An 11,051-nucleotide genomic window follows, 5' to 3' on the forward strand; every position below is an offset into this window, starting at 1 on the left:
GTTTTAAATTTGCTGTTAGATATTGGAAATAGTCTTTTGTGGGTTGCAGCTGTGTTATTGGTCGGTATATCCATAAATATTAGTATTTTTTTCTTTTTCACTTATATACATTTTCTGTTCATTAATAGGATGTTGCCAACAGTAAGAGGTCATTTATTCACACTTAAAGAAATTAATTTTCACTCAAAAAACAATATGTGGCATTCACTACCTACAGACTCTCAATTCTATGGGTGCCTTTAAATATGGGCTCCATTTAAAAACAATAGTCTATGTTCTTAGATAAATACAGAATTAATTTCCATGTTACTATATTTTATTGCCATTTATATAAATGTTATGCATTGTTTTGCTTACCCCACACTTTTTCCAGCGTTAAGTAAAAATGTAGAGTGTAGAAACATAACTGTAAATGATACGCCATCTTCATTCTAATCATTGCTTGATCTTCCGATTTCCATAAATCCATAACATGCCCGAAATGTCACCATCTGGTAAGCTGACAGAATAGAGGTAGATCAAGTAGACATGGTTATACTGTATAATGAGTACTGTAGTTTGGGGTAGCCGTATCAGTCCAGTGTATACGAATGCAAAAAACAGAGAGTTGCAGAATCTTGTAATACCTTTTTTATTGGACTAACAGTATTAAAATAATAGACAATCTTTCGGGAGTCCTCCCTTTATCAAGTCAAAAGCATTTCTGACCAAGCAAGTGAAAAACACAGTTTAAAACTGACCAGTACATGTTCTGATACAGGTTGTTTTAACCCCTGTTTTAACCCTGTATCAGAACATGTACTGGTCAGTTTTAAACTGTGTTTTTCACTTGCTTGGTCAGAAATGCTTTTGACTTGATAAAGGGAGGACTCCCGAAAGCTTGTCTATTATTTTAATACTGTTAGTCCAATAAAAAAGGTATTACTGTATAATGAGAAACCATATAAAATGCAAGCCAGTGATGTAACTACAGGGGTTGCAGTGGTCACAACTGCAAAGGTGCCGCCTTTTTAGGAGGCCTGGGCGACCCCTATGACCGTGGTGTTGGAAGGCCCTTTTCTAAACATTTTGTACCAACATGGAGAGAGACAGGCACACAGTGGGGTCATGTTACATCACATGACCCTTCAGAAAAAACTGAGGCTGCATGCACAGTGTGCGATCACCAGACTGAAATCTACAAGAGAGGTAAGGACGTATGGGTGGGAGGTAAGGACGTATGGGTGGGAGGGAAGGGGTATGTGTGTTTTTATGCATGAATGTGTATGTATAAGTGTGTGTGAGCTTGCATGTGTTTGTATAAGTGTATATGATCATGCATGTCTACATATAAGTGTATGTTACCATAGAGGTGGATCTATAAATGTGTGTGAGTGAGCGAGCATATATGTGTCAGTGTGTGACTATGTGTGTGTGTGTAAGTGTTATGAGATGGAGTTTGTATTAGCATGAGTGTGTACATGTGTGTTAATGAGTAAGTGTGTGTGTGTTAGCATGTGTAAATTTGTATAAGTGGGCAATGATGGTACAGAGAAGCTGGAGCAAAGATGGCACATGCAGGCTATTTGGGGCACTGATAAGCTGCTTTGGGGCAAATGTGACACAGATAAGCTGTTTAAGGCACTGACAAGCGGGAGCAAAGGTGGCACAAGCAGGCTGTTGGTGGCACCGATAAGCTGCTTTGGGGCAAAGGTGGCACAGACAAGCTGTTTGACAGCAAAGATAACAAGCTGCTTGGGGGCCGTAAATACTCAGAGTTAAAATGCAGCACCTCGACTTATATACACACAGAGATCTTGACAAGAGGATGATTACATTAAGACAGGCAACACCCTGCCCAGGCAGCCTAGCTCCACAAACCGTTCAGCATAGCCAGCAATACCCGGACAACACAAGTCACTTATTTTGAGGTGATCTGAATAGAGCAATTCCAGGGTACCGATGGATAGTTCAGGGTCCCAGGATGTCCCAGTCCAAAAAGCCCCCTTATCAATGGGCAGGACCCCAAGTGACAGCAATGGAAAGGTCCCCGGGTGCAGTCCGACAAGGGTTCCATGAGTGGGTTACCAAACCCCGGCCTCCAGATGACATGAAGAAAAACAGGGTTCTCAAGTGGGCTCTCTTTTTGGAACCACCATAGTGTGTCTAACATATCCTCTGAAGAGTGGTCTCATAGGGCAACAGGCAGCTGGAAGGATTTTAGCAGGCAATTGCGTGGGACCCAGCAACCAAACAGTTCCAGGAAGTCACAGCTGAGACCCGGTCAAGCAAGAAAACAGGAAAAATGGGTAAGGGAACAACTAGGAGTGTGTATGACATAATGACATGCGCTCAACTGTAAGATACACATGATGAGCAAGGTAAACTGATTAAATAATAAGGAAGTCCAGATAATCGTCTTTGCAGCCTTATATTGTGACAATGCTTCCCCTAGATCATGTCGGGCCCAGTTGGAGCTGTCCAGGTAGATTTATTTCCAACGCGGTTTGCTAGGAAAGACCTATTCTGTTTTCCCCTGCCTGTATTGAATGATGAAATTGTAGGGCTGCAATGCAGCAGACAACCTGTCAGGGTCCTCGTACAAGACCCCAACATAGTCACTACCCGTTACCCGCGGATGCTGAGTCCAGCGTCGCGTCTCCTGCTCCCTCCTCGTCTGCATCCCACATGGCTGCTTCTGCGTGCGCCCTCACTCAACTCGTTAATAAATGGAGACGACGGGGAATGTGCTTGGACGACGTCATGCACGGGGGTGGGGCGGGGCATCCACGAGCGGCGAGTTTAAAACCCAGCACTAAGTTGTACTCATTGCTCAGTTATTGTGCCGTTGTTCATTGTTCATGCCGTTTGCTTCACCTATTGATCTCCATGTACCGAACCTGGCTATCTATTTGAACTCCACTGACCTCCGCATACCTGACCTCGGCTACTATGTTGGACTTGCTGATTCTTGTGCTTGCTAAGCTCCTGACCTCAGTTATCCTGTGCAAACAGGGAAAAGAAAAAATGTCGGTGCGCTAAGCTAGTCTCAGGCTCAAATAATACAAATGTGTAATACGAGGCCTACCAAACAGGTGTAAGCATGCTGCAAGAAACAGTGTATTGGCTGTACAATGTATACAAAAAACAAAAACTGTCTGCGCTTCTTACCCTAATCAGGCTAGGTTTCCACTTGGGTTTTTGTCCTGCGTTTTTTTCTTGATGAAAAACGCCAGGAAAAACGCCAAGAAAACTGCCACTGCATTTTCCTGCTTTTTTGGCGTTTTTTCTGGAGTTTTTTCTGGCGTTTTAACCTTTCTGTGGAAATTGCTTTTTTTGACCTTAGGCAGTTTTTCCAGCCTTTGGCGTTTTTATGGGCGTTTTTAGCAAAAAAAACCAAGTGGAAACCTAGCCTCAAGTTGGCAACAAATATATAAACATAATATAAATGAGAGGTGTTGGTAATATGAATTGGCCAAAGCATAATTAAGCTCACCCGCCACGTCAAAGCACACTCTCAATAGGGTGAGAGCCTACTCTCACCTCCTACATAGTGGGCACACAAAGCAGTTTATACTGCTACCAAAACCTTTCATTTATATTGTTTATATATTTGTTGCCAACTTTATTAGGGTAAGAAGCGCAGACAGTTTTTGTTTTTTGTACTCAGTTATCCTGTGTCCTGGATTCCGGACTCCTCTGTAATACGCCTACACCGACCTGACATAATAACTGAACCTATATGGAGCCCGCAGGACTATCCTACTCCATTGTAGCTTTAACCCAGCAGATGGCTACCTTGGCTACCTTGACTCCTTACAAGAGATGCAGGCGAGTCAGAACCAATTAAGGCAACAGATGAATTTATTGCAGTTACAAAAAAAATGCACCACCTGAGCAGCCACCCATCTGCATCTGTACTAGAAGGAGCCTCTGCCCTTGAACCTCAGGTTCCTTTACCGGAAAGATTATCTGGCGACCGTATGAAATACCGCACCTTTATCACGTCGTTGTGACATTCTCTCTGTTTCTGCTCTCCTCCTATTGTTGCCACCTGGCCTCGTTACCTGCAGCCCTGCAGTATAAAGGCCTGTAGCTTCCTGCAAACCGAGCCTTTGCATTGTTTGGCTTTGGTCCTTGTTCTCATGCTAGCAGCATTCTGTTTTGGATTAGCGGTTGTTGTCTTGGCTTGCTTCTGACTCTCCTCCAGTATTCCAATTTGGCTTTGATACTGTCCTTCTGATTCTGACCCGGCCTGCCTATGTCTGCCTTGCCAGTGGGCTTCCAGTCGTGTGCGCTGTCAGTGGGCTTCCAGTCGTGTGTCCAGCCGTGTTCCCTGCCTGAGATCTTCCAGCAGCAAGGCCAGTCGTGTGCCCTGCCAGTGGGCTTCCAGCTGTGTGCCCTGCCAGTGGGCTTCTAGTTCAGCATCAGCCTTGCCAGTCCCAGTCCTGCTCTTCTGTCTACTGTGTTGCTGTCTACCTTGTACACTGCGATTCATGGTGCAAACAGACAACACTATCCCTGTACAAAGGCCCCTCGCTAACCTGCTTACCCAGTGTGTGACAGTCATGCCTGATCCTTTTTAACCTTAAGCCTCGGACTTACGCCTCTGATTACATAAAGGTTCATAATTTTTCTTCTGTCGGATGAACCCAAAATGTGGGCACATCCCCTTCTACATAGCCCTCTCTTGGACCTTCCGGCAGGTACTGGATGCACTTTACGAAGACCCATACAGACCCTCTTCAGCTTCCACTACCTTAAGGGCCCTGAAGCAAGAAAGACGGCCGGTGGAAGAATACATAACCGAGTTCAGGCGCATAGCCCCTGAAAACCACCATGACCAATTCTGTTGGGGTCTATCTGATGCTGTAAAAGATGAGCTTGCTCGCACTTCAATGCCATATTAGATGCCTGCCATATTAGAAGATTTCATTAAGCTTGTTACGCAGATTGACGATCGCCTTAGAGAGAGAGAGGACTTGAACATCAATCCTCCAACACCACTTGGACTCCTGCACAGCCATCAACTGCGGGGACTCCACTTCCTTCTCCTGAAGAACCTATGCAAATAGGCATCGTTCGAGGACCCCTGTCCCCAGCAGAGAAAGAGTGATGCAGAACCCTGGGGCTTTGCATGTACTGTGGTAGAGCAGATCACATGTTTAAGAACTGCAGTGTGACCGGACCGACCTGTACCCCGACTGGGTACTCCCGTCAATTGTTGCTTCCTTCTGCCGGGACACCAACAATTAACCCCTTCAGCACCAGGCAGAACCAGCGTTGTAGATAGAACGGGGGACGTCGCTGCACCAGAGCTGCGTTGGCACTGTGGCTATCCGAAGCTTAGCTACACAGTGTGGCTATTGTCCTGAAAAGGACAATAATGGATCATAGCAGCCCACCCCAAGCATCTGGCAACACTCATGTTGAGGTGAAAACAGGACTCTGTAAGGACCCGGGTCCATGGTCAGAGCGCCCAAAGATGGAGTTTAGGAGTTACTGCGACAATCCATTGACACTGCTATTACCTCGATAAACAAAAACACTGCTGCTATTATTGACCTACAGAAATTTCAACACGAGATGGATGACACTTTGGCTACTCAACAGACATCGCTACAGCATCAACATGCCATGATACAAGACCTTCTAACCAATGCGGACGACCTGGAAAACAGGTCGCGACGAAAAAACCTCAGATTTGTTGGCATACCGGAACATGTCTCTCCACAAAACCTGTCTCAAATGCTACAACAATGGCTTCCTGAAGCTCTAGGCTTAGCACACCCCCATACACGCCTGCACATTGAGAGAGCTCATTGCCTGGGCCTGGCGACGCCTGACAACTCACAGAGGCCAAGACCAGTCATAGCAAAGTTATAAGGCATTTCTGGGGCAAGCCAGGGGGCAGATGTGCATAACTGGGGGGGGGGGGCAGGTTGAGAAAAAATAGAAAAAAAAAACGTTCACATAGTTTACATGAATTAACATTTACTGGTAAAATTTTTCCTATAGGGTCGTCTTATATTCAGGCTCTTTTTTTCATAAATTAAGATTCAGATTTTGGGGGGTCATGTTATAATCAGGGTCATCTTATAATCAAGCAAATACGGTATTTAATTTGTTTTGGCTCAATCCTGCTATTTCGAGACAACGAAACGTCCAGGGCTAACTTTCTTGACGACAATATTGTACACCTTGATGACCCTCTCATTGTGGAAGACCTCCAAGGTGGTTATGAGGGGTCATATTATACAATATATTACTCAACGTAAATTGGAATGGAATAAGAAATACGAGGCCTTGTTGGGGGAATTGACTAGTAGCCAGGCGCAATTTTTCCGTACACATTCTGACATTGACAGGGTGCGATACAATTCTGCGAGAGACAGAAAAAGCAACTCGACAAATCAATTATACTAAACAGCACTTCTTTCAGTGGGGTGGGAAGGCGGGTAGACTGCTGGCGCGTGTTGCTAGGGCCTGGTGGCCGCTACCCAAATTTTTTAAATTGCGCACCCCTACTGGCTTTGTTACAGACCCCGGGAAAATAAATGATGCTTTTGCAGACTACTATCAATCCTTTTATGGGGCTCGCCCTGATGATCAGTCTCAGGGGGTTGCGCTTTTACAGAGGGCAGGTCTTTCAAAACTTACAAATGAGCAGCGCGGCAGCCTTAATGCTCCCATATCACACTTTGAATGCCAATGCTAAATCCCCAGGCCCGGATGTGTTCTCTGCAGATTTTTATAAATCCCTAAGGGCTGATTTGGTGCCCACTTTATTTTTTTTATATAATGCTAATGCTATTTATTTGGATCAGCTTGAGACTTCCTCCTTATTGGAGGCTAGGACTATTCTACTCCCTAAGCCTGGCAAGGAAGTAGGGTTGATAATGTCTTATCGTCCCATTACGCTACTAAATACTGACATCAAGATTCTTACCAAAATAATAGCTATGCGGTTACATTCTAGTCTACCACATATTCTCTCTGCTACACAGATCGGTTTTAAACGATCACGTAGTCCAGTTCTAGGCATTCGTAAAGCGTTACTGTGATTATGCATGCTACTACCGCGACCCATAAACACCATTATACGCTACTTTGCCTGGATGCCCATAAAGCCTTTGAATCTATTGCATGGCCACACATTGTGAATATTTTGAAGTTCAAATTTTTTGGCTCTAATTTTCTTGGATTTTTTTAGAACATTTACTCTAAGCCATGCACTGTGATCTCTACCAATGGCGTCAATTCAAGGCCCATTTTGCTTGAACGAGGGGTTTGCCAGGGATGTCCTCTGTCTTCGCTACTTTTTAATATTGCGTTAGACCCATTGCTTTGTCTAGTGGACAGTTCCCCGACTCTTTCAAGGATTCTGGTTGGCACTCGCCCGCTTAAAGTCTCCGCTTTTGCGGATGACATTCTGTTGTTCTTGGCTAACCCGCGTGTTGAGTGGCCTGTGGTTCTCTCCCTTCTTTAACATTTTGGTAGGGTCAGCGGCCTATGTATTAATTATGACAAACCTACGGCCTTATACTTGAATAGGTCTACTATACCCCCTAATATGCCCCAGGTGCCTTTGATATGGGCATGGTCTTCCTTCATCTACCTTGTTGTAACAATTCCCAAAAAATATTCATAAGCTTTATGTGCTCAATATCAAACCTGTTGTGTAGATTATTATTACTGAACTTAAATCTTGGGGGGCTGTTTCTCTCTCTTACATGGGCAGGGTCGCTCATTTTAGAATGGCGAGCTTCCCCCAACTACTATGTCCGTTGCAGTTTCTACCCCTTCTTTTACAGAACAAAGATTAAATTGTTGAATAAGGCACTTACAGGGTTTTTATGGAACAACAACAATTAGTTTGTTTAAAATACAGCAGATTAGCCAGCAGGGTGGGTTTAAACGTTCCCGATTTTCGGGATTATAATTTGGCTGCCCTCTATAGGCAGGCTTTAGATTGGATAGTAGATGGCTCTAGATTTACCTCACCGTCTCTAGACCAATCTATGTGCCCAGGACTGCACCTGCTGGCTCTACTGCATACCCCACTGGGGCAAGTTCCTCCTACTGTCTGGGCCAATCCATTACTGTTTACACCGTTAGGAGTGTGTTGCGGGTACTTCACGCTCGGCTGTCGCTGTCCGCCACTCACTCCGTGTTCTTTCCCTTTTTAGGGAACCCTAGGTTCCAGGAAGGCAAAGCAGCCGCTCCATTTGTGAGTTGGTCGCATAGGGGTATTAGGTACATTAAACCCTTCCTGGATTGTGACTCACACTCAGTTCTCTCTTTATTTGACCTTAGGCTGAAATTCCCTGACCTCTCTGTATCACCCTTTGTCTTTTTACAACACAGGCATTTTATTCAGGTCCAACTTAGAGAATTTACGGATAGGGACTGGTCTAACACCCTTGATGACTTGGTCCATACTGTCACTGAAGAGGGGGGTACTTTATCTCGGTCATACTTAAACGGACACAACGCCATCTGGTTCATGACATACCGAGTGGCATTAAGCGTTGGTTGAGACACTTTCCCTCCCTGACTCTCCTGTCTATTCTTGGGGCTTACAATCCGCTTTTCGTGTTACCCTGACACTAATGCCCGAATACGCTGTGTTTGGTATTCTTGCATCTCCCAGACGGGCCACCTTGCAGTGTATTTTAGGAGCAGTGGCTCTCAAAACTATCCTTAACCATTGGCTTGACCCTATGCAGCTGCCGCTCTCCTTGTTTCATTCTAAGCTATTCTATCTCTTTTGAATGACGTGGCTCACTGCTCAAATGGCAAAATCGACACAGACAGGGAAGTTTATCACTGTGTGGCAGGACTACATTAACGGACTTCCGCCACCTATGCGCAAGGTGGTCAAACTGACCTTTCTTACCACTCCCTGGTACATGGAGGCAATAATGCGTCAGCGGGATCCTATATGGGATTAATTGAGACATTTTGAGTGCTGATGTGAGTGATTGGCATTGTGGCTCTGCTTTGATTTCTGGCTGAGGACTGAGGGTTTTGGTGCCTACATTCCTGTGTCTCTTTATCCAATGTTTGCAATGACTTTTTATTACGCTTGACCCAGTTGTACAGACTTGTCATGCTGACATCTTATGCGACGATTGGACGGACAACATTTGTTTGTTGTTGTTGGCTTTCTTTTGTGTCTATAGTGCATATTATGTTGCTGCATCGTGCATTGTTCTTTTAACTTGACTTATGCAGCCACAATCACTATTAATCTCTGACTTGCGATATGGTTTTGATTGCTATTGTTTGAGCACCTCTGTTTGTAGCGCCTTTCATGGTCCTTCCGTGTTACGATATTACCATATCTGCGTGCTGTATTCACTTTGTTGAGGAATAAAAGTTGAAAGTTTAAAAAACAAACAAACTGAAAAACAGGCAATATTCAGTTCAAATCCACTTTCTGTATTTAGACCTATTTAAGGAATACATCTTTATGTCTCACACACAAACACACACACCACTACCTCTCCCCAGGAGATTCCGAAACCATATAGACACTTTAAGGATGTCTTTGAGGAAAAGGGCGCTGAAAGACTCCCCCCTTCTCGACCCTACGACTGCCTCATTGAACTTCTCCCGGGAGCCGCCATTCTGTTTGGCAGAATATATCCTGTATCCAAACCAGAATAGAGATAGGGATAGAGATGGGGCATTGTGGAAAGTGTGGAGAGGTAAGTCCTGACAGATACTATAGTTAGTGAAAAACTTGCGTCAGCAACGCGCAGTCCCTAGGAAGGCTAAACCTGTGTCTTCATCCTAGGGGTAGGCCAATTAGCAACCGCCACTATCTTAACTGGATCCGGATGCCGCTTCCTGCACCCCACCCAATGCCCAAAGTACTGGTCTTTGATCCCACCAAGGTACCAACATATAACCCCTCTGTGAGTCCTTGCTAATAACTAAAATTGTGCCTTACTTTGGTAAGTGGACAAGATTTTAGCACTAGAGCCAGAATGTTCACTAGTACAGCTGCTACTGGCTCCGAGCAAGAAGGCTTCAGCATACTTGGGGCTGGTGTACTAGGGGTTATCCGATTAGCTTTTCCTCTAGAAGACATTTCCAACTGAAACTGACATTTCCAAACTGACTACTTTAGAGGCCACAGACAAGGGCATGACAAGTGAATGACCGCTTGAGCAGGCAGCACACGCACAATATTTGCTAGTTCATTATTTTATGTTTTTTGTTCAAAAATGTAGAGGTTTTGTTGGTAGCATAAGTCAAGGCTCGACAAATCCCAGGCGTCAGGTCGCCATGGCGACTGAGAATGGCGCCTAGGTGTTTGTCAGCCTGTTAAATCCCTAAAAAACGCCCCCACATCGCCACAATCGTGGTGATCGCTGGGGCGCTGCTGCTGTCTGGGCAGACCAGCACAGCCACTCAGAGCCCGCCCCCGAGTCTGTGATCACTCCAACGGGCAGCTTCAGGAAAGGGGGTGGAGTGTTGATTAGGACCTGACACATCACCCCCCTGCTGCCTGATCGCTCCCTTAGAGCGACAGTGCAGCGTTAACCCCTTCAATGCCGCATTCGCGACATTTTAGCGGTTAATTCCCATTTTGTACAGGGCTCTGCTGCTGGTGGTCTGCCTGGAAGCCCACTGTAAGGGAGCAGCGAGAAGGCAGCCTTGCGGGACTGAGCAGGATTACCGGGGCCTGCAGGTATAGTGCCTGACCGCCCGCTCCCGCCCGCAGCACCAGCAAGACCGCCCGCAAGTTTTTTGGTCCCGCCTCCCAATGCAGTCCTCTAATCCATCCCACCCAAGTAAAATTTCTGCACTACACAACTTGGTGTCACACACTGGGTAAGCAGGTTAGCGAGGGGCCTCGGTGCAGGGATAGCGTGTACACTGCGATTCATGGTGCAAGGTAGACAGGCACACAGCAGACAGAAGTGCGGGACTGGAACTGGCAAGGCTGATGCTGAAATAGAAGCCCACCGGCAGGGCACACGACTGGAAGCTCACTGGCAGAGCACAGGACTGGACATGCTGCTGGAAGCCCTCAGGCTGGGCACACGACAGGAAGCCCA

At 45.7% G+C, this 11,051-nt stretch overlaps 1 protein-coding gene across 2 annotated transcripts in view; it reads right to left on the minus strand.

Annotated features, from left to right (window-relative positions):
• The window catches only part of LOC128503629 (uncharacterized), a 94,948-nt gene extending 94,464 nt beyond the window's left edge, over window positions 1-484 (minus strand). For both annotated transcript variants that reach the window (XM_053473781.1, XM_053473780.1), the window contains exon 1: window positions 358-484. In XM_053473781.1, coding sequence (XP_053329756.1) covers window positions 358-469 — 112 coding nt within the window. In that variant the 5' untranslated portion in view covers window positions 470-484. The remainder of the gene's footprint in view (window positions 1-357) is intronic.
• Between the last annotated feature and the right edge of the window lie 10,567 nt (window positions 485-11,051).

Source organism: Spea bombifrons, chromosome 8 (genome assembly GCF_027358695.1).
Source record: "Spea bombifrons isolate aSpeBom1 chromosome 8, aSpeBom1.2.pri, whole genome shotgun sequence".
NCBI lineage: Eukaryota > Metazoa > Chordata > Amphibia > Anura > Pelobatidae > Spea > Spea bombifrons.